Source organism: Petaurus breviceps, unplaced genomic scaffold (genome assembly GCF_028583685.1).
Source record: "Petaurus breviceps papuanus isolate PSGF00001 unplaced genomic scaffold, PetGlider_PUasm1.0 67, whole genome shotgun sequence".
Classification (NCBI taxonomy): Eukaryota; Metazoa; Chordata; class Mammalia; order Diprotodontia; family Petauridae; genus Petaurus; species Petaurus breviceps.
In genome coordinates, this window is record NW_027186446.1 from 5,481,373 (window position 1) to 5,505,787 (window position 24,415).

At 39.2% G+C, this 24,415-nt stretch overlaps 2 protein-coding genes across 13 annotated transcripts in view; one reads left to right on the top strand and one right to left on the bottom strand.

Annotated features, from left to right (window-relative positions):
- Window positions 1–3,756, bottom strand: part of LOC138173927 (actin-histidine N-methyltransferase) — a 137,134-nt gene extending 133,378 nt beyond the window's left edge. For 2 of the 3 annotated variants that reach the window (XM_069103978.1, XM_069103977.1), the window contains exon 1: window positions 3,578–3,756. The gene's annotated coding sequence lies outside the window, so the exon portion shown is untranslated. The remainder of the gene's footprint in view (window positions 1–3,577) is intronic. The other variant, XM_069103979.1, reaches the window with a different exon arrangement.
- Window positions 1–24,415, top strand: part of LOC138173928 (cyclin-K) — a 269,034-nt gene that overhangs the window by 226,520 nt on the left and 18,099 nt on the right. For 2 of the 10 annotated variants that reach the window (XM_069103980.1, XM_069103990.1), the window contains exons 1-4: window positions 4,365–4,509; window positions 15,435–15,684; window positions 16,218–16,299; window positions 17,169–17,300. In XM_069103980.1, coding sequence (XP_068960081.1) covers window positions 15,488–15,684; window positions 16,218–16,299; window positions 17,169–17,300 — 411 coding nt within the window. In that variant the 5' untranslated portion in view covers window positions 4,365–4,509; window positions 15,435–15,487. The other 8 variants (XM_069103981.1, XM_069103983.1, XM_069103984.1 and 5 more) reach the window with 8 other exon arrangements.

Below are 24,415 nucleotides of genomic sequence, written 5' to 3' on the forward strand. Positions count from 1 at the left end.
GTTTCCTTCCAGTCTCAGCTAAAGTCCTATCTTCTGCAAGAAACCCTTCCCAGTCTTCTACAATCTTTATGTCTTCCCTATGAGATTAACTCCAATGTATCCTTTATGTATCTTTTTTGAACAAAGTTGTTTGCATGTTGTCTTCCCAGTCAGACTGTGAGGTCCTTGAAGGCAAAGATTGCTTTTCACCTCCTTTTGTATCCTCAGGTCCTGGAACATTAGCAGGCACTACATAAAAGCTAGTTGACTTGGCATGACATTAATTTTCATATGAAGATCCTAGCTAATAAAAAGTAATTCAAGGAAGCTATGAGATAGGATGTAGATCACATATACTGACCCATACTTAGCAAAGACTTATAGTAGTATTTGAGGGTAAAACATTGGTTAAATGTAACTAGGGTTTCTTTTAGTTAAATCTGATGATCCTCCAATTAAAGAACAAGATGATTCAAAGATAAAAAGTATGAAGTTACTCATCACACCTAGGACTAAGATGTTAAGAGGTAGAATTTTTACATTCCATTGGTTAGATATAAGGAAGGAAAAAGGCTCCTTATATATAACCTCCAAACATTTCTCTTCATTTTCCAATTACAGCTAAAATGTAACTTTGGTCATAATTCTAGACTGGTCTAAATGTCATTGACAACAGAAAGGCATGAGAAATCTCTTCCTAAAAGAATGATAGATGCTGACATTTTATTAACTGGAGTTAGCAAACTATTCATATCATATATGAAAATCCCCCTTCCATCACAAATTATTGTTCCATCAATAAAATATAAGCATAACAGGGATTTTTGAGAAAGGAAAAATATAGTAGATAATTTTCTTTTTCCAGTTTAGATTACTATTTCAGTAAAGAACTGGATTAATAATTTTAAATTGGGATCAGAGAGTGGAATAGGGCAGGCAAAAAAAAAAAAATAAGGGGAAAGAGAAAACACTACAGAGTGTTCATTAGAGTAACACTGAAAAGTTTGTGTTAATGAATTATATAAGCTGGATAGTTCCCTGAAAAAATGTACTTTGAAAATCACTGTTCTCACTCAACCTTCTTTACAAAAAAAAAAGGAATTCAGAAAAATGGAGTACTTCACCAGGCTTTTTAGTAGGTATTTGGAGTGCTTACCCATTACCTATGTAAACATACAACTACAACTAAATAAAAAAGTGGGTTAATTGGAATATGGGAAACATTAAGGTGCTTTTAAAACTCCAACTTTCTTAATAAAACAAAAACTTGACTTTTTATACACCAATAGTCTTTCGGTGATACTTTATGGATATGAATCAAGGAATACCACAATCTCAGAGGGCATGCCAAAGGTCAACAGAAAGCATAGTAGGCATCTATAAGCTGCAGCATATTTCTAATGAAGATTTACATATAAGAAGCAGCATAAAAGATATCAACTGAGGTACAATTAAAAAAAGAAGTGGGTTAATCATATATTGGTAGAGAGGGATAACAGGTGGGTAGCTGTTACTGGTACTCATATATTGTCAAAGTACCTATAGAAGGCCCCTGTAAACTAGTGGACCCCTTCCTGGAGCATATACAAAACACACAGACAAAAATCAAACAGAATAAGAAGATGGGGATGAATTGCAACCTGTACCACTGGAGGGAGTATCTGTATCAATGAGATGCATGAAATACTAAGGGTAAGTTACTGACAACTGACTCACTTTGCTTTCTCAAATGCTAAAATTGTCATTTCTGATCAAAAGTTTTGGGAAAACATAGGTACAGATTCCTCTTTTGAAAAATGAGCTCTTAGAGGAGGACTTTACTAAAAAGTAGGAAGAACATAAAAGGAATTACATAAATGTGTTTTTGTTTAAAAACAAAATATCACTAATTAGTAGAAGGGATGACAATAAAGTTCTTCCACTAAAATCATTCACTTTGCATGGAGTTTCTAGATCATGCTCAGAAATTTATTGAGGAAACATAATTATGAAATAGAAAAATATTCACATATATCACTATGGTATTTCCTGATTAAGAGTAGAGGGGGTGAGGAAATAAAACACAAATCAATGGCTACTCTGTTCTACCAAGTGCTAAATTTGAGGAAGCAGACAGCACTGAGTGAAACAGTAAGTTAAGAGGGTAGGAAATAGAATCATAGTTTTAGAGCTGGAAGGGATTTTGGAGGTCACAAATCCAGATCCTCCTCATTTTGTAGATGAGGACAGAAGTCTATGCCCAGGGTCACACAGTTAAATCAAAGGTAAACTCTGACTATAATCAAGAAAATTATTTTCCTCCCCAGTAAGCACATGTGTATAGAATAAGAGGACTTGTATCTAAGAACAAATAGGATATATTTTCTACCACTTTCCTTTAGCTTAAAAGGTTAAGGGGCTAAAAAGGAGAACATTCTTCTAAGAACCCTGTTTAAAGTAGTAGGAATGAGTAGATGAGAAAATGCTATTTCTTTCCTTTCTTACTACAGAGTTGGTATTGAGAGAAAGGAAGGAAACAGTGCTACTTCCACTGAAACACAATGAGGAACAGTTGGGGGGGGGGAGTGAGAATGGAGTATGAAAGCCAGCGTTAGGCCTTAGATTTTACTCCCAGGAGTAGCACAAGGAAGACCAGTAGGAGAAGAAAGAAAATAAGTTGGCTCTACCTGAAATGAAGGATTTTGACACAGGAGGGTCCCAGGGGAAGGGGGAGAGACACATACATAGGGAGTCTGGGAAAAAAACGGAGACACACATGCAGTGACACAAGCAGTGACCTAAAAGGAAGGGGCACAAGACACGGACAGTGACAGAACACACAATGACACAGACAGGAAATAGACAAGCCCCACAGGGTGGATGTTGGGGGGGGGGGGGAGGAAAGGCCCGAACGGGGGGGGGGGATCCACAGGTTGAAGGAGCTAGAAATACGGTGGGGGGAGGGAAAAGAAGACAGGGACTGGAAGGTAAGAGGGAGAGACAGACAGACGTGGTGAGGAGGGGTGGAGACACACACATGGGGGGCCAGACACCGTGACGGGGGGCGGAGGTGGGGGGGAGACAGGCCGACACCATGACGGGGGGTGGGAGTAGATAGATGGGGTAATTGGAAGGGGCCGTCACGGAGGGGGGGACGAAAGGGGAGAGAAAATAGCCCAAGGTGACGGAGGAAGAGACCAGCACACGCCGTGACGTGGGGACAGACACATGGTGACACAGAGGTGGGAGCACAGCCACAGCGCCACAGAGAAGGAAGCGCAAGGAAGGGGAACGAGGCTTTCTTCGTTTCCCCCCCAATCCCCCTCCCCAGGAGCAGTCTGAGCAGCGGGAGCGGAGCGGCCATTCCCCGCCCCCCCTAGCCCCCCCACCCCGGCCGCCTGTCTCAGAGGGCAGGGGACGCAGGGACCCGTCCCCGGGGGCAGCGCCCTCCTCGCTCCGTCCGAGAGAAGACAGGCTAGGGGAGGCCGTGAGAAGGCAGGGCCGGAGGGCAGGGTGGCGCGGGATGGACCAGATCCCGGCTTCAGGGGCCGAGCGGGGCTTCCCTCCTCGACTCGTGGGGCGGGGGCGGCGACCAAACGCTGCCACCCCCACCACTCACCTTTCGTCTTCTCTCCTTTCCGCGGCAGCGGCGGTAGCAGCGGCGGTGGCGACGGCGGCGGCGGCGGCAGCAACAGCAACAGCGGCAGCAGCGGCGGCGGCGGCGCCTCCACTTCAGTCAGCACCCCACAGTCCGCCTCAACCAACCCCGCGGACGCGGCGGCGGCCGGGGAGGCGGGGGAGGCCGGGGGTGGAGGCAGCCGAGAGAGCGCTGCAGCCACACACCCAACCCTGCTCCTCCAGCCCCCCGGGAGCCCCACCCCCCGACCACCACCCCCGCCGCTCATTGGTCGACGAAGCTCCCCCCCCAACCCCCCTCCCGCGAGGCGCGGGAGAGGCCCGGCTGGAGCTCATTGGTCGGTTGCACCTCCCTAGTCCCCCACGCCATCCAGCTGTCACTCTAACCGTTCTCTCTCCAGCTCTTTGAGCCGGTAGGCTCCCGGAGGCCTGGAGAGGCGGCCAAGCCCTCGACAGCTCCATAAGAGAGATTGGAGGAAGGGGACCCTTGCACTGGCCCCTTCGGCCATTTAATTGGTGAATTGCCGCGCCTGGTCACGCCCCTGACGCTCGGGGTTCCGTTAGCAGGCTAGGTTGGTCGCGAAATCGCATTTTCCAAGAGAGGGGCGGGACCGTTAAGCTTTTTTACTCCTCCTCCTCTAGCACTACCAGACACACTTAGCATCGCTCCGCCCCAACCCTCGCCTCTTTCCTTTTTAAGCCTTCTTCTCCCTTCTGATTGGGTAAAAGGTGTGTTCTTCGCCCTGCCCCTCTATCCCAGTACTTTCCGCCTCCTTTTCCTCTGCCTCCTCCGCTTTTCACGTTTCCCTAAAAGAGGACGCCGCGTAATGACGTCTGCTCCCTAGCACCCCGCGTCCAAGATGGCCGCCGTCAGCGATGAGAGACGTCGCTAAGTAGGACTTCGTGAGGTGGCGGGTGAGTGCGGTCGGAGAGAGCGTCGCGCGGGACCTGGCCCCTCGCGTGCCCGGGTGTTGGGGGCGGGGGTGAGGGCGCTTCCCCAGTTGAGCAACGGCAGAACCCTGATAACAGTTAACGGGGACGACGCGGGCTCGGCCTGATCTGCGCCTCTCCGTAGGTAAAAAGAGCGGGCCTCGGGTGTGGGCTCGGGGCGCGCCGACACCTCTGAGAGAGGGAAGGGGCCGAACTGGGCCTTGGTGCCCGGGGTCCGGGTGGTGGAGCCGGGCTCGCCTTCCTGGAGACCCTCGGAGCCGGAGCGCCTTCTTTCCCTGAAGAGAAAGACTTTCTGGGGGGGCGGAGGAAAAGTGGCCGCGGGGGGGGGGGGGGATGCCCAACCCGCCGGAGCTGCGGTCCTGGGGAAGCCCCGAGGCGGCCGGGATCGGCTTTGGGGCCAGATCCGGCGTCTCAACCGCCCTCCGCACGCCTGCCCCGGCTCGTGCCTTCCCCAGAGTCGGCAACGAGCCCCGGGCTAGGCCCAGCGACGGGAGAAGCCCTGCAGAAACACCTGCGGAAGTGGCTTAGGTCCTCTCCAGCTCCTCAGCCAGCGGAGAGTCCTTACAAAACTAAATGCTTTGGGTTTTTTACTTTTTGGTTTTTTTAAACGTTGATTTGCGGGGTTTTTGTTTTGTTTTGCCTAGAAGAATAGTTTATCTAAATGATAGGGAAGGGTTTTCAGGGATTGACCATGACTTCTTAAATTTCCCTGGTCAGATAGCGTGAGGAGTAATGTAGCCCTGCAACCGTGGCCAGTTCAACCCAACTTCAGCTAAGTCATCGCCTTCCCTGAGGACATAATTTAGACAAGAAGGTTCCTTGTATCTGCGGCAGTGGTCTTTATTCTTGTTTTAAAAAATACTCTGGAAGAAATAAATCAATGTCCACTGCTGGTTTGGAGTTGGAGGACCTGGATTTGATTCCTTTCCACTCTGTCATCACAGGCAAGTGACTTCCCCTCTCTGGAGCCCAGTTTGCCTACATGTAAAATGAGGGTGTTGGACTCCTTAATCCTTAAGAAAATCTTTAATGAAGCTTTATACGAACTATATAGACTCAGCTTGTTCATTAAATGGTATACATGTTACACACACTTCCTCTAGGAGCTTGTAGTCTAATGGGGGAGCAGCAGCATGTGTGTGTGTAGCAGTATATATGACACACACATAAGGTAACTTCAGAGGAGTAGGCGACTCCCTAGGGAGACTGAACATTTTAATGCAGGTGACGGCATTTGAACTGAGACTTGGAGTCAGGGATTCTAAGAGGTAGGTGAGAGGAACAGCCATTGAAAGGTACAGGAATGGGAGATGGATGGTTGTGTATAAGGAACAGCAAAGAAGCCAGTATGGCTATACTTTAGAGTGAGTGGAAGGGAATGGTGTGTAAGAAGATTGGAAGGATATAAGAAGGGGCCAGATTGTGGAAAAACTTTAAATACTAAATACCAAATTTACATTTGAAGTATTAGCAAACCAATGGAGTTTATTGAAGTTGTCATCAGACCTGTGCTTTAGTAAAAATTACTATGGCAGCTGAGGGAGGATGGAGTGAAGTAGGGAAAAGACTTGAGCCAAAGAGAACAATTAGAAGGCTATTAACAGTGGTCCAGGCAGGAGGTAATGAAGGCCTAAACCTAAGGTAGTGGCTGTGGAAAGACCAAGTCACATACGTGAGTTGTTGTGATGGAAATGACAATTGAATATATGGACTGAGTCAGTCGCTAAGCATTTCCGAAGGGCCTCACTCTGTGGCAAACACAAATATGAAATGCCAGAGATACAACGAAAAGCAAAAATCTAATGGGGGCAGACAATGTATAAACAAGTGCACACAACACAGCGCCTATGCGGGATGATTGGGAGAGAAGCCAGGTATGGGAGACAGCAGATGAAAACGGCCATAGTGTGCCTTGTTCTTTTGGTTCAGCCTTTTTTTTTTATTCTGTTTCACATCATATGTGTTCTCTATCAGTCATTACTTAAAGTGTAATAATCATGAAAGTCATTCTTTAATGATTGGACACATAATTCCTAATATTTTGCTATTACCAAGAATGCCACCTATGGGAATAAATTTTTGTCAATAGGGTAGCACAAAGTTGTATTACGAGCATCAGTTGTATTTCCCATGAATTTTTGTTTGCTGTTCCCTTCATTGATATAGTCACTACTTATTCTCTTAATTTGGCTTTTTAATCTTCACATTTGTCTTTTAAGCACAGTACTATTCTGTTGCATTCATATACCATAATTATATTTAGTCTTTCCCTCAATCATTGGTCACATAGTTTCACTACAGTGTAATAATCATTAAATTAATAGACCACAATTTTATTGTTTCTGTATTTTGGAAATACAGTTTATAGTAGCATGTATATTACTATATATAACTCTGGGCTTTCATGAGACTGCTTTCTACTGATTTGCCTTATACCTTTATGGACACTCAGTTTCCTTTGCTGGATCATCATGCACATTACCTCTCCTAACTGGGTGTTCCCCAAGGGTCTGTTCTAGGTCCTCTTTACTTCTCATTTTTATACTGTCTCACTTGATGACTTTATACAAGCCGATGGGTTTAACTGTGACCTCTGTAGATAACTCCCAGAGGTGCATAGGATTCCTTGATAGATACAGTAAAATAGGTAGTTATTCAGATCCTCTGATTATGAGTAACAGTTGATGCAGAAAAAAAGAACCACATCATAGTGATGTCTATTACAAAGTCCTTCTTCCAGATGCTTTAGTTTGTATATGATACTGTGTTGCTTACTTCCAAGTTCAAGATTATTACAGAACTTTCCTAAAGGTAGCCACATTCTTTGAAGACTTTGGTTTATTGACTCACATAGTAGGACTCATGTAATAATACAGATTTGAAGTGGTACCGTGTACACTGGCTTGAGAGGGAAAACAAAATGGAAGTAATGAATCTGAGAGACGTTAAAAAATTTTTTCTTTTTAATTAACCTGCACCTTCCTTCCTCTCCCGTCTCTTGAGAAAAAATAAAGCCCTGGACACTTAAGGCATGGCATGGTCTGGAAAAACATGTTCCCACTGGCTGTGTTGGAAAACATATGTCTCTTTCTGCATATTAGTTCCTTTCCCTCAAGCGGTGAGCAATGTGTTTCATCTATGTTCTTTTGGATTTATTGAATTGTCATTACGTTTATCATAGTTCTAAAGTCTTCCAAAGTTGTTTTTCGTTGTATGGATTGTTTTAGTGTTACTTCACTGTCATTTTATAAAGATCTTTGCAGTTTCTTCTGAAACTTTCCTTTCATTTCTTGTGGCATCATGTTCATCTACCACAGTTTTTTTTAGCTGTTCCCTAAAAGGAAGATACTCCCTTTCTTTCAAATTTTTGACTACCATGAAAAGAGCTGCTATAAATATTTTTGTACATACAGATCCTTTTCCTGTTTTAATTTTTTTAGGATATAGGCTTATTAGTGGCATGACTCAGTCAAACAGTATGCAAAGTTTAGTAATTTGGGGGGCATAGTTCCACATTGCCATCTTAGAAAATGGTTTCATGAGTTGCTGTAGGCAAAAATATTCATCATTCACCTAATTTTCCAGTGATGAACCTCTCTAGTCAAATTTAGGCCAGTCCCTTGCCTTGCTACTTGTTGATGGAATCAGAAAGCTCATTGTGCCCTTAGAGATCATCTTATGTCTTACAAATGAGTTCGATTAATCTTGGTCCCTGTCTGAGTTTGGTATAAAGTATAGGGAAAATAAAGAGGAAGTAGAAAATCTTTTTTTTTTTTTTCCCTGAATTTAAAGTACACAACAAGAAAAATTTTACATATTCAAAAAACAGGGAGAAAAGGATGATATGTAAAACTATGAATATCCATAGCATATAGCTTACTTTTTTTTTTTCTTCTTGGAGGGCAATTGGGGTTAAGTAACTTGCCTAAGGTTACACAGCTGGTATTTTTTTGTGTGGGTGTTAAGTGTCTGAGGCCAGAACCGAACTCGTGTCCTCCTGACTTCAGGGCTGGCGCTTTACTCACTGTGCCACCTAACCGCCCCGGATAGCTTACTTTCTTTTTTTTTTTTTTTTAAAGCAGTTGGGGTTAAGTAACTTGCTCAAGGTTAGATGGCCAGTTATTTCTGGGTGTGGTGCTAAGGATCTGAGCCCGGATTCGATCTCCCAGGTCATCCCGACCCTGGGGCCAGTGTTCTTACTCGCTGAGCCACCTGGCCGCCCCAATAGCTTACTTTCTTAAAAGTATATAATTTCAGTTTTTGCTTTCAGTGCTGTACTGCTTGTATGAACTTCTCTGTGCATTTTTAAAAATGTTTCATTGAACCTCTGATTTATATTTCAGAGAACATGTGAGAAGTGGTAATGTGTTGAATGAAAAAAGGGAATCTTATGTTTCTAATCTCAGAAAATGGAAAAGAATAATGGTATCCTCCACAGAAGTCACAGAATCCAAGAATTGGAAGGGATCTCAGAGCTCAGTTATCTGATCCAAGAATTGCTTCTGAAGTCTGCACTCTTATAAAATCATTCTTCTTTCAAGACACAGCCCAAGCACCATCTCTATGAAGCCTTCCCTGATTCCCCCAATACTGCTAGTTCTTTCCTCTGAAGCTACCTTTTAGTATTGAACTATTTTTTTCAGTTTTGCTATTAATGCTTGTTTTGAAATTTCGAAATTGTTCCCCTAGGATCAGTAACATTAAGGAACAGTTTGAGCATAATGAGAATTTTGTGTTTGCTTATTAGGGATTTTGTCATCCAGGAAAACTGCACCATTGTGTCAGAGTATGAATGGGTGGGGGAGTGACCTCTGTAGACATAAGATGGGGTGCTGCTGGCATGTTGTAGAGCCTGTGGGAAGAAGAGATATCTTGCTCCAGTTGGGGAAAGTGATGAAGCAGTCATCTTCCTCAACCCAGGATACAGTGAGAGTTACTGAGGGGGAGAGGAAAGGTGAATACCTGGAGAGGCAGGCAGGAAGGGAAAACAGGGAGACATCCAGTATGCTCCACTGAAGAATAGATGCAATGATGACCAGGTAGGTCCCTTACCCTACAAGGAGACCAGAGGTGGTCAAGACGTACTGCCTTAGTGGACATGGGTCTAGCACTGGGGCAGATGCAGGGAAAGCAGAAATCCTCACTTGGCACATTACAGGAAATGCCAAGACTTGTCATCCCAGTCATAGGGTAGTCCCACTCATACCCCTCACAGGGCAGCAGCTGGTGATGTAGCTCCCACACTGTGGTTCCTCATATTGAGGCTGTTGTGTCCACAGGGACCGAGTTTGAATGCTGTGCTCCTAACCTTGTTTTCCCCATAAGCCCTATGGTTTTATTTTGCATATAATTTGGAAATTTTTAGGAACACATAAGTTGTATTACAGCAGAATTGCCTGTAATTATCTTCACCTTTAAAATGTAAGTTTCTTGGTAGTAGGGATTGTTTTCATTCATTGTATCCCCATTGCCTGGCACAGTATTTGGTATATAATAAATGTCTGTTTAGTGATTGAATATACCCCCAAGTAGTGGTTATCTGATTATTGCTTAAAAACCTCTGATGAGAGGGAACCTATTGCCTCTGAGAGGAGCACTCTCCACTTTTGTGTGTCTGTGATCAGGAAGTTTTTCCTTAAATCATACTAAAATTTGCTCCTCTGTAACTTTCTACACTCATGTTCCTAGTTCTGTCTTCTGTACTCAAGCTGGATAAGTTCTCTTTACGTATTTTTCAGGACAAATATACCCTTTTCCTTCAACCAGTATTCATTCATATAGCATAATCTCTAGACTTTTCACCATATTGGTCATTATCAGTACTCTCTGTGTTCCAGTTTATTTTTATCCTTGGTAAAATTAATGCTGAAACTGGGAAATAAGTTATACAGGCACTAGGGTATAGAAATCGATCTTGCCATACTAGAAAGTTGGGGGGCATAGGGGAGGATATAAGAGAGAACAGATTGGGGGCAGGGGTATTCAGTAGGCTTGATATCTTAGGGTGGGGGGTAGGGGAAAGACAGGGAGAAAATTTGTAACTCAAAATCCTGTGGAAATGAATGTTGAAAACTAAAAATAAATGAATAAAATATATATTTTTTTATTAATGCTGAACACAGCACTCAGGATATTGCTTGACTTGTAGATCTGACAAGACTTTCCCTAGTCCTAGACATTTGAACTCTCCTAAGGCAGCCTTTGATCACTGTCATATCACATGACTGATTCGTATTGTTTGTAGTGTCAATGAACCACTTCCTAACAATAACTTACCTGTATTACATTTGTGAAGTTGATTTTTGGAACCTATTTATTATCCCTAGTAAATTTTATGTAATTAGATTTGATTCAGTTTTCTAGCCTATAAAGATTTGGGGGGGGTCTTGACTCAACTATCCAGCAAAGCTATCCCTCACAGCCTTGGGTCATCTGCAGATTTTATAAGCATTCCAGCTATGCATTTATATCTAAGTTATTGATAGAATTATAGTTATTGATAGAAATATTAAATAGCATAGGGCCAATTGTAGGTCCCTGGTCTGTTCTTCCAAGAAGATAACGTTAATCACTGTTCTTTGGGTCTGACCATTCAGCCAGCTTTTAATTACTTTAGTGGCCTGTTGTTTAGTTCGCTACTCCATCTTGTCCACAAGAATAACGTGAGACCTTCCAAAATTCTTTAGGTAAATTGTAGTTTTAGCACTCCTCAATCTACTAGTCCAATAATCCTTTCAGAAAGAAAATAAGATTAGTCTAACAGATATGCAAAACCAGAGGCCACATAAGACCTTCTAGATCCTTGAGTGCAGCCTTTGGAGTGACTCCAAGTTTTACAGAATAAATCAGTCAAAAGGTTGCAGTCAAGGACCTAGAGGGCCACATGTGGCCTTGAGGCTACAGATCCCCCACCCCTGGTATGAACTGTTCTTGGTCCAGCTACACTTACTATCTCTTTGACAGTACTGTTTCTTTTTCTAGATTTTGACTAACCATCCTTTTAAAAAATACAGATCAGAATTTTGCCAGAAATCAAGGTCAAACCCACTGGCCTGTGGTTTTCAGACTATTCTTTTCCCTTTTTTGAAAATTAGAACATTTACCTCTCTCCAGCCCTGCAACTCTCCTCCACTTTTGTCTGAAAATCACTCAACAGTGGAGCTATCACATCTGCTAGTTCTTTTTTATTTCCCTGAAATGTTCACATGGGCCTGGTGATGAATTTATCAAAAGCAGGTAGGAACTCTTTTTTTCTGTTTCTTTACTTATAATGAATACTGTTAGCAATTTTTCTTTCCTAGCCAAGATGGTTCTTCTTGGCAAAACTAAAGAGTAGAGCAAATCTGTTTTTTTCTTCATTGTGTTCATTGTCATTTCATCTACTCCAAGCAGCAATTTCTATCTTTTCTTGATTCTTCTCCGGCTTAAAAAAAAAAAAATTTAAACCACCTTTCTTGTTGTATTTAGCTTCCTTATTCTCTGTTACTGTTTAAAAATTCATTGATGTATGTGTGTCTTTTTAGACCATTCCCCTTACCCCCTTATTTGATTTTCTTTGAAATTCTTTCCAGAATTTCATTTTTGCCAGTTCCCCACACCCTTATGGATTGAATTTTCCTGTAGAATTTGTTCACCTGGTATCCTGCCTATTTTTTTAGGCTCATAGATCTAAAGGTGGAAGGAACCTCAGAGTCTGTTGAATCCAACCTTATTTTACAGGTGAAAAAATGAGACCTACAGATTGCCCAACATCATTTAGGTAGTAAGAACTAATAAATGCGGCTTTTCAACCTAGATTCTTTGACTCTAGGCCCAGTGTTCTTTCCTTTATACCATGCCATCTTCCTGTGAAACCTTTGAAATCCGGAGGGTAGGTCAAACTATGCCCTCCTTCTTCCAAGCTTCCCAACATTTCTACCCCCAGCAATTTTATTTGTGTCAATCAAGTCCATGATAGAATTTCCCCTTGTTGATTCTTTGAACATTTGAAGGATAAAATTATCATTAAAGCAATTAGGTGACTCAGTGGATAGAGTACTCACCCTGGAGTCAAGAAAACCCCAGTTCAGATATGGCCTGAGACACTAACCAGCCCTGGGCAAGTCACTTAACCCTGTTTGCCTCAGTGTCCTCACCTGGTAAATGAGCTGGAGAAGGAAATGGCAAACTGTTCGAGTAACTTTGCCAAGAAAACCCCACATGGGAGCTTAGAGTCAGACAGCTGAAAACAACTGAAAACAAACCTTGAAAATTATTAGTACTCCATTTTGGGGGAAAGTTAGTTCCAGCAAATATTTGTATGATTGAAGTTGGCCACCTCTACTCTATCATCCCTCTGTCTCAGGAAGGACTTTTGATCTATTTCCTGATATCCACATCTATTTATTTCCCTTCTTTCTGCATTGAGCCTCTGTTTAGTTGATAGCTATCACTTTTGCTTCTGCCACCATTGGTGCTCACCCAAATGTGCTCCTCTTCCCCTAACTCATTCTTTTTTTTTTTAAAGCAATCTGGGTTAAGTGACTTGCTCAAGGTTACTCAGCCAGTTATTTTTGTGTGGGTGCCAAGTATCTGAGGCTGGAACTGATCCCAGGTCTCCTGACGCTGGGGCGGCACTCTTACTCCCTATGCCACCTGGCCACCCCTAAGCAATTGGGGTTAAGTAGCTTGATCAAGGTTACATGGCCAGTTATTTTGTTGGGTGTTAAGTATCTGAGCCTGGAACTGATCCCAGGTCTCCCGACTCAGGGGCCAGCGCCCTTGCTCACGCCACCTGGCTGTCCCTCTCTAACTCATTCTTGATTTCCTTATATTAGTGTTTCTTCTTAATATGTAATGATTCTGGGAACTCCTTCCCTTTTTTCTTAACATATCTTTTACTCTTCCAGAATCATATTCCAGTCATGGGTCCCAGGATATTGGGTAAGAGGAAATGATTTGTGAAGAATAATGACTTCAGTTTAAATTAAATTTGAGGTGTAAGGTTGCTATTGAATTAGATATATCTTGTAGGCAGTTGAACTTCACCTTAAACATAAGTTAAAAGAATGTTAAAATTGTGCTTTTTTAAAAAGAAAAATGAATTTATTTTCTGTTTCAACATCAAACAAGGAAGTAGTTACTTTTCTGTAGCTAGGAGCCCTACCTTGTAACATTTTTTTATAGTCACTTATATAAATTATTTTTTAAAAATAGTAGTGCTATCAAATAAATGAGCAGCTGGACAGCACAGTGGACAGACTGCTAGGCCTGGAGTCAGGACAATTCTTCTTCCCAATTTCAAATCAGCCTCGGACATTTCCTACCTACATTACCTTGGGCAAGTCACTTAAACCTGTTTGCCTTAGTTTCCTTGTATCTGTAAAATGAGCTAGAGAAGGAAATAGTAAACCACTCCAGTATCTTGGCCCAGAAAACTCCAAATGGGGTCACAAAGAGTCAGGCACAACTGAAAACATTGTAATAGCATCAAATATATTTCACTTGCAAGATAGACTAAGCAGTACAACTAAATTTCTGATACTTTACTAGGATATTTACTTGGTCTCCTTTTGGGGGCAGTCATTTTAAATATTGAAAGTATACACATGACTTGCAAAATTCTAGAGAAATTTGTCAAGACAAAATCAGTTTGGACTCTATGGATGATCTCTGAGGGGATCTTACAACTCTTAACTTTCTGTGATTTTTGGCATCTTCAGTAATTATATCCACACTAAATTTTTAGAAATAAAGATTTTATGATAACCTACGCAGAAAAAGAGTTAACAAAAAATGAGATACTCAAACATGACAAGATAAATGTATGATCTCCCTCCTGTGCTTCCTCAAGATTTTTACCAGCTTTGATATATCTAACTTTTGACCAGGTTTGTGCTCATACAAAAGGAGAACCTGCTCCATCAGAAAGGTTAGACCATAGCTTTGTATTGCAGCTGTGCTTTTCATTCCCCTAGAAGGAAAAGGGTTCAGAATGGGTAGGAAGTCTCACAAAAGCAGCTGTAGCAGTGTGATGTGGAACTTTCAGTAACAAGAAATTCTGACTCTTAGGGATGAATTGTGATGCAATAATAATGTAGGTGGTACCCTCCTTTCCTCACAGTATTTTAGAATTGGAAGAGACTTTAGAGATAGATCATATTACCCATCCTTCATAGAAGAAAAAATTTATACTCAGGGCATTTATATCTAAGGTCATTCAGCTAATTAGTGATTGAGCCTGAATTAATATTTCATGGCTTAGAACCCAAGACTTTTTCTACAAGAACATATTATGTGTTGTAATGGAGAAAACATTAGAGAGGAAGTCAGTAAGTATACTTCTTCTAAGCTAGGTAGGTGTCTTTAAGAATCATTCTATGCAATTTGATCCTTATATGCAAAATTAGGTTCATGATACCTGTCCTAATAATCCATATCAAAGAATTTTGAAAAGTTAAAAGCTATGAAAGTTATAAAAATTTATAAATCTAAAATATTTCTCTGCTACTGAGGAATTAATATCACTGGGGAATGGAAGATTAGATTACTCTGAATTGGAGCTCTTTGTATTTCATTGATTCTTCCTACTCATAGTAAGTAGAATGTCAGAAGGTATGAGTAGAATTGGTTCTAGCCTTTCTTTAGGAGAAGCCATTTTTAAAATTTCCTCAAAACCCTCTGATTCTTGTTGGGACAAGAGAGAAATATGAGAAAGCCTGTAAATGGGGACAGGTAAAATGACTAACAAGTGTTTAAGGCCATTCCCTACTGCCCCTCCCCATGTCCTCCCTGCCCCCAATCTGGAACAACTATCAATTAGATTCATTTTTATTGAATGGTTTGGGACTAATAGTACAGTTTGGATAACTAATGTTGAATTATAATATTTGTGATTTTCCCCCCCACAGGATTCCGACTTTCTCAGGAAACCTTTTGAATAAGAACAAGTTTATTTCAATAAATGAAGGAGAATAAAGAAAATTCCAGCCCTTCAGTAACTTCAGCAAACCTGGACCACACAAAACCATGCTGGTACTGGGATAAAAAAGACTTGGCTCATACACCTTCGCAATTAGAAGGACTGGATCCAGCTACTGAAGCCCGGTACCGCCGAGAGGGTGCCAGGTTCATCTTTGATGTAGGAACACGTTTGGGACTGTATCCTATTTGTCAAGAGTGTTTTCTTTGAGTAGGCACACACACACACACACAAACACACCCCCGCCCCCACCCCCCCCCACCCCCCTTGCTGGAACTAAATTAGAAACTGTAGACAAGGTTGTACAGTGACTTCTTGGATATGTTCTCAAAAAATCTCTGAAGTCTACTTCAAATTTTATTGCAATAAAATATTTAGGTTAATTCATTGTTTTCTTGACTCTATGCAGATTTTTCCTTTAACTCCAGGTTTATCAATTAAATCTGTAAGCTTCACTTTTGAGCCCAATGATTACATAAATGGGAAGATGATCTAGCATTAAAATCAGTCGATTAATTCCTAAAGGAAACATAAGCCTACCTCTTGTCAAAAGCTTATATCTTTGTAATTCTCATTTTATAATTCTAATATTTAATTATAGCTCATGTTTGTGTTAACTTTTGCTGGGGAAAGTGTTTATTTTCCAGGTTGACTTTAAGTAAAGTCTTGATTTCGGAAGATTCTTTGCTAATGTCCTTAACTAGAACACCAGACACTATGATACCCTGGCTACTGGAATAATTTATTTTCATCGCTTCTATATGTTTCATTCCTTTAAACAGTTCCCAAGATATGTAAGTGTCTGTGTTATTTTAATTTGATGTTTCTTGTATTGTTTTCCTTCAATTTTTACTCGAATAATTCTATGTCTTTGTAATTTTGTTTTCCTAATAGTAAGAATAAAAACACTTATGATGTAGATTCTAGTGGCATTTTAATACTCCTTCCCCTAGCAAATCATTATTATACTGTGGTATAAGTTATGGTCATATTTGCCTGGGGGCAGAAAAAGGTTTTTTGTATCTGTATTGCTGAAGATACCTTTTTATTAACGCTTCCTTAAACACCATAAACAGAAGCTAGGTAAGTAGTAGTATCCTCATTTTAAATTTTAGTGCAATTAGGATATAGACCAAATGGATGCCTTTTCATTTATAGCTAAGAAATGCCAAAATGAAAGTAAAATTTAGATTTTACTTTAGGTTATAAAAAAGCTGTTACTACTTGTCTACCTTTTGGGTTTGTGCATGAAACCCAGAAAATAATTAAGAAAATTATGCTAACTGGGTTTTTTAAATTGGCTCTTTTTACCAAACAATACATTTTTGTTTCATTATATTGTTTTTTTTTTTTTTAAATAAAGCCAAGAACTAATGAGTCTTTAATAAAACCATCCTTTTTAGTACAAGGGAAAAAATTTGTTTTTGTAGTTATATTTGGCATTTATTTAAAGTTGTCCCCAAATTTAAAACAATTCTTGAAACTAATCTGCATGTGAGGGACATGTAAAATATTATTTACATCTTTGTTCTTTGAGAGATAGGTCTAAAGTAAACCATTTGCTTTTGTTCCCATAATTAATTACAATGTAATAGTCTTACACTTGGTTTTTTTTTGTTTGTGTGTTTTTTGGTGTGTGTACGTGTGTGTGTTTTGTTTATAGGTGACAGGAGCGTGCTGTCTCTTTTTGGCAGGGAAAGTAGAAGAAACTCCTAAAAAATGTAAAGATATTATCAAAACAGCTCGTAGCTTATTAAATGATGTACAGTTTGGTCAGTTTGGAGATGACCCAAAGGTAAGGTTAATATAATCTCATTGTCCCTCCTTAACCCTTCAGTAATTAAAAAGCATTGTAATTATATTAGTGTCATTACACCTTCCACTGACATAGACTGCTACTCTTAGAGTTTTAGTGGATAATTTCTTGATAGTTTCTTAGTTACCTTGATCAAAAAATTCGTTAGCTGAATGCCCAATTTTCTGGTGATAAGCCTGTCAACCTTACCTAGGGTGGTCCTCAGATCACAATTCTGACTATCCCTAGGTCTGTATTGGACCCATTTTAGTTAGTTTCCCTAATTCCACCAAATCTCCCCTTTGCAAATTAGCACCATACCAGTTAAACCAAAACTTGACAGTCTTTTTCTCTGATCAAAATGGAAGCATGATTTTAGAGATCTCAACAGCTGTGTAAATAGAGACCGTCCTTAGTATACATGTTATTTAACAACAGAATGGACTACTAATAATCATCTTGAAGGAAATCTCCACTATCTTTTTTTCCTATTTATTTATCATTTCTTTCCCTGGGGGAGGCCAGCAACTTCCTTTGTAGGGGAATTGAATATTTATATTACTCAGAATAACTTGGTTTTTCACAGTTCTTCAGATAATAGCACCATTATTGCATACAACATTTTCTTGGTTCTGTTCTCTTCATTATTTCATGCAAGTCTTTTCCATGTTTTTATAAAATCACTTAGCTCACCATTTCTTATAGCACAGTAGTATTCCATCACAATCATGCCAAAATTTGTTTAGTCCTTCCCAATTGATAGGCATCCCCTTGATTTCCAGCTATTTGCCACCAGAAAGAGAGTTGCTGTAAATATTTTAGAACATATAGAAACAGACCAAATAGTGGTATTGCTGGGTCAAAAGGTATGTACACCTTTATAACTCTTGCATAATTACAGTTTGTTCTCTAGAATGGGTTGTATCAGTTCACAGTTCCACCACTAGTGTATGCATGTCCCAATTTTTCCACATCTCTTCCAACATTTTTCATTTTCTCCTTCTGTCATTTTAGTGAATCTAATAGGTGTGAGATGATATCTCAAAGTTGTTTGAATTTTTCTAATCAATAATGATTTAGAGCGTTTTTTTCACATGACTAAATATAGTTTTGATTTCTTCATTGAAAAACTGCTTGTTCATATCCTTTGACCACTTATCAATTAGGGATAACTCCTTTTCTTATAAATTTGCGAAAGTTCTTTATATATTTGAGATATGAAACTTTTACCCAAGAAATAGTCTATAAAATTTTTCTCCAATTTTCTACTTCTAATCTTGGCTAGATTGGTTTTATTTGTATCAAACTTTTTGATTTAATGTAATCAAGATTATTCATTTTACATTTCACAGTACTCTTATTTATTGATAAATTATTCTCCTGTCCATATGTCTAATAGGTAATATAGTCCATGTACTAATTTTTACGGTATCTCCCTTTATACCTAGGTCATGTATACATCTTGGTAAATGGTGTAAGATATTGATCTGTTCCTGATTTCTGCCAGATTCCAGTTTTCCCAGCAGTTTTTATCAGATAGTGAATTCTTATCCTTAAAACCTAAATCTTTACATCTGTCAAGCACAAGATTAATTACTGTAATCATTTACTATTATGTATTGTGTGTCTACTGATCCACCAGATCTCCACTATTTTTTTATTTCCTGCCATATCTGAATATTATAATGAACTAACTAAAGGCCTCCTGTACCAAGTCTATACAATTTGTCAGAAATTTTTCCACTTAATTCCATTCTAATTCCTTTTAGGTGACTTTACTTCTAATTTACCTAGATATTTTAATTCTTTTAATTCATTTACAGAAAGAAAAAGTGGTGAGGCAAAATCCTTCTCCTTAGAATTAAATTTTGTATTTACTTTCTGATTTGAGATAATCTTAAGTACCAGATAACAGATTCTTTCTCTCCTCCCTTCCCTCCCCCCCCCCCCCCGTCTCTTTAGAGTCTTCTAGAAAAATTATCTACTAAAGTCTCTCAAGATTGGCTTCAGGTTTGTTTAAGAATTGAGCATTTTCTTTCACTCTTCAGGGAATAAAGAGGGGTGACAGTGGGATGTCTTGTGCATCCAAAAGTCTCCTTATCCTAAAAACCCACAAGGATATTCCAGTGTTTTCAAACCACATTTTCATTAATACTTAATGCATAGTAAACAGGTTTCCTTTGAATTAATTTCTGCAAAGAGGAAGTCTTTCTCTCACTTTATTTTCTCTCTCTTTATACTCCCAGCATGGACAGAATTAGGAGCATAAAGATGAGAAAAGATTTTCCCATCTTTTTCCTGCAGATTCTTGAAACTTATTTCCCTAAAAAAGTTAAACATGGAAGTTCCTTTTTTGCAAGAAAGTGAGGTCAGCATTAGAATTGCAGTAGCCACAGACACTTAGAGGTGATTTAAGTTGAAGCTTCAACAGTTAACTTATACATAAGCAATATTCCAATTTCAGATTTGCTCCAGAGTCAAGGATGTTATATTTAGGCCATTTCTACAGTTAATTCTTTTCAGAATTTAACCATACTAGAGCTCCTTCATCAGGAGGAGATTTGACCAGGAATAATTTTACTTCTGAATCTACAGGCAGTTGCCAAAAACTAGAATCCTGGGATTTGACCAGTTAACCTGAGGGATCCTATAATGATCACTGACCACCCAAGGCATAATTGAGATTTATATCATTAGTGACAGAAACCCTTCTTTCCACCTGAGGATTACATCAGAACAAACCAAGATTACCCAGTAGTCAAGAGAGTGCCGTATTTAAATGACACCCAATCAAACAATCAAGTCAACCTAGCAGATTCACCCAAAATTATTTCTGACCCTACCCTCATCCCTCCTCCTCACCCCCCCCCAGGTAGAATTGAGGTCTATTTCATATTTGTATTCTTTAACCAGACCAGACTCTGTAAGAGACCTCAAAATTGATATCTGACTACTCATGAGATTTATGTCAGATTTTTATCCAGACCTAACCAGGACTACTTATGAATTTAGACAGGAAGGTTAGCCAAGACAGTACAGCATTAACAAATGACAATCAGACAGGTCTATTGCTGTGAGTAAATTAGATGAAAGGTCACAGGACTTGGAAAATTTCCTGGTCCTGGCCCAGATAATCACCAAAAAAAAAAAAAAGAATTGAGAGAGTAGACTCTTAAGGACCTCAGAATTTCTCAATCTGGCCCTTATTTTCAACTGCTTAATCACAGTGCCCTGTTCATCAGATAAATTGATGTGGCTGCCAGTTTGAGCATTCCAGAATTTAACAGTTTATGTCTGATTGATTATTCAGGAGTAAGAGTTTAACAAAGGCAAGTACACAGAATATTGACTTGTCTCTGTAAATTTCTTAGAAGGAACAGCAGCTTTGCCAGATAGTCAATTTTTCCTGCCCAGAAATCTCTCTAGGTAAATTTTACCTTGTGCACACTAGATGGCATCAGGGCTGGAAAATTAAGTCTTTATCTAATCTATCTGTCCCTTAAAATGGTCACCATTTTGACATTAAAAAGATCCAAAGATCATAAGTACTGCTGCCAGTTGTACTTATCAACACAGAGAAGTATTTTAGTAACTGGTTTATCATATGCTTGGAACATAGATTCATGATATCCAAATGGGCCTTGAGGCTCAGTTTCAGCCACTTTATATAGACCTTAGTTACATAAGCAATACATATACAATGGAATTGTACAGGGGGCAAAAGATATAGCTATAGATAGATGGATAGATAGATAGAGATATACACACATAATATACACATCAAAGAATAGATAGCAGAAGGGGAAACTAAAGTTAAAATCATAAACTGCTTCAGTAAACATTAGGAATTAACTGGAGTTTGCAGACTGACTATTAACTATGGTTATAACTATACCTAGTTATTTGACATGCTTATCTTAAGTAAATAGAAGCTGAATGAGAAATTGTCACTAACCAGTTAATCATTGGAGCTAAAAAGTTTGGTGTCAAGCTAAATTCTTCATGCTCTAGCTAGTGATGTTCCCTGCTGTCTCCAGCAAATGGTGGCAATAGAGGCAAACCAGAAAAATACTCATCATACCAATATATCTCTATGTTGGGGCAGAGTTCACTGCTTCTCCTTGAGACAGAAGCCAGGAATGTAGAATCAAATATCTGGGGTTTTCACCATCCATAGATGATTTTCAGAATTGACAGGTAGCAGAGCCGTATCATACCCTGGTTAACTTCTGAGATCAGGCTAACAGACTTTGCTGATGGAACATGATTCTCCTACAGATATCAAGTAGCATCAGATATGGCAGTTCTTCTGTCTCCCAGATTAACATGGATCACTTAACTTTTGTAAGCAATTTAAATATTGTTACAGATTTTTGTTCTGGCCTGAGGCACTCCCTACGCTTGGCATATTGACTTAGAAAACAAATTTGGCAGGTGGCACCTGCCCTGGAGTCAGGAGGACCTGAGTTCAAATTCGGCCTCAGATCACTTAATACTTACTAGTCATGTGACCTTGGGCAAGTCACTTAACCCCAATTGCCCTGTCCTCCCCCCTCCAAGAAGTTAAAAAAGAAAATCACAAATTTACATTATCTCTGTTGTATTATTTTTATTTAATTTGTTAAACATTTCTCAGTTATATTTTAATCTGCTTTTTTGGGTTGCTGAGTTTGACATCTCTGCTCTAAGGGCCTACTAAGAGGTAAGACGTGGAAGTATCCCTCTTGTCTAGAGCGTGAGTTTCAGTCTTGTGACTTTAGGTGAATCAACCTCACCTCTCTGCCTACTTCTTTAAATGACAGTACTGTGTCCTCACTAAACTGCTAATGCCTCACTAAGTATTTGGTAATTTAGATTTAATTTAAAACATGGGAAAGTAAGGATCAACCCCAAAGAGAGAGAAAAAAAATTAAGATGGAATAGACACAAAAATGTTTATAGTAGCTCTTTTCATGGTATCCCCAAACTGGAAACTAAAAGATTGCCCCACTTTGAGGAAATGACTAAACAAATTATGGCTATTAGTATAATAGAATATTACATATGTATATGTGCAGTATGTGGTACAGTAGTACCAGAAAAAATGATGAAAGGGACAGTTTCAGAGAAAACTGGAAAGACCTTTATGAAATGATGCAGAACAAGAACAATTTATTCGTTTGACAGCAGCATCATAGACAAAAAATTTTTAGAACTCTATTCAGCGTAGTGATAAACCACAAGTCCAGTGAATTGATGATGAAGAGTACCACCTGCTTCCTTCAAGACTTGAAATGCGAAATGAGATGTTTGCATTTTGGGACATGGCCAGTGCAGGAGTTTATTTTGCTGGATTATGCACATTTATTATGAGATTTTTCAATCGATGCTGCTATTGTTTTTAATTGGGGGAAGGGGCAGGGATAATAAATGCTTGTAAAAATGGAAAAGGGTAAAAAAAAAAAAGATCTACTAAATGCTTTGAACTACAAGGATGTTAGAAAACAGTATAATATTAGTTTTTATAGTTATCCAGTAATTATATATACTTTGAAAGTAACTAAAGGTGACTAAGTTCCTTGTTCATATGTTAATTATAAACAGCCAACTCTACATGAAATTTTGATCCTTTTTTAGTTGAAGGGTAAAAATGAGTATACAGTTTTATCAGGACAATTTTAAGCTTTAGGACTGTGGTGTATGTGAGATGGGACTTTTATTTTTAAAGAGTTACAGGACACTAGATAATTTACCAGTAATAGACAAAATGTTACTTACACCTGTTAACATTCCTAACATAAAAAGTCAGACACTATCATCTTGTAATTCTATCTAGTTTGCAGGTGGCTGACGATAGATTAGGATACTTAGTAATAGGAGGCAGTTTCTAAATTTAGAAGAATTTTGAAGCCACTGGAAACAAGTGGTAACAAAGCAATAAAATAAAATCTTAGCATAACATTTTTATACCTTACAAGTATTTTTGAAGCTTCTCATTGTTTTTAAGCTTTAAATGGGAACTTGAAGCATGAGACTTACTGTTTGGAATAATTTAAATAAATAACTGCAATCTAAATGTATTTCCTTCCACCTATTAACGATGTATGAAAAAATAATCTGAAGTATAACTTAATTTATAGATACAACTCATGTGGTAAATTACTGATTTCTTAAACTTAGAAATCATGACATTTATTTGATGTATCTTAAAAATGTTTCATCTGCATGTGTATGCACGCGTGTGTGTATCATGTGTGCTCAAGAAATACTTGCTTATTGCCTGTTCTTTATCTGAAACCCTTAATTTTTCATCACTATTAGTAATGGCCAGTTCTAATAGACTACATCTATAAAATTAGAAAAAGAGAATTGAGAATTTTAGCAAAACATATGATATAGCATTCACTCTAATGTTTTGTCCTGTGTAGAACATGTTCTTACTTGTTTAAAAATTATATCATGCAAAGCATGTTTTTATACATCATTCAAAAGAGACTGAATTTTTTTCATCAGTTACAATACTGTGTACACATATACATGCATGCATAGGTAGACACATACAGCAGCCATACTACAGCAATATCCTTCCCCATGAGCTTATTTCATAGGTAAAATTACTTTCTAACAGTGCCCTCTTGATGTGTCAGCACAGTCCTGCTCAATTTAGGTCTATGATTTCTAGAGAGGTCTTTATCTTTTTATACATATATAATATATTCCAAGTAATATTCCTTATCTTGCAGAATTTGGAAGTTAAATAACCGATAAAAATGGATGTTACCCAAAGCCTATCGAATTTAAGAATTTTCAGGGTAAAGTGCATACATCCTACACAGTGGTGTCTGTTATTGAATTATGATGTTGCTGCTGCTATATCTCATAAACATCACTCCTTTATCATTTATGGTTGTGAGGTTCAGAGCAGTCTAGGATTCTTGGAATGCAAAAAAATTCCTTTGTGTAGTGAAAGAGAGGGCTTGAATGAAAATGAAAATGAATTGTCAGTGGAGGAGCATGGGTGCTTGAGTCTATAATATTGTAAAATACTGTGGGTTGCCAAAAAGCCTCAAAGCAAATGTAAACTTTGATATTAATGTTATGAGGTTCAGAGATTTAGAGCATTCCCAAATCCCTCA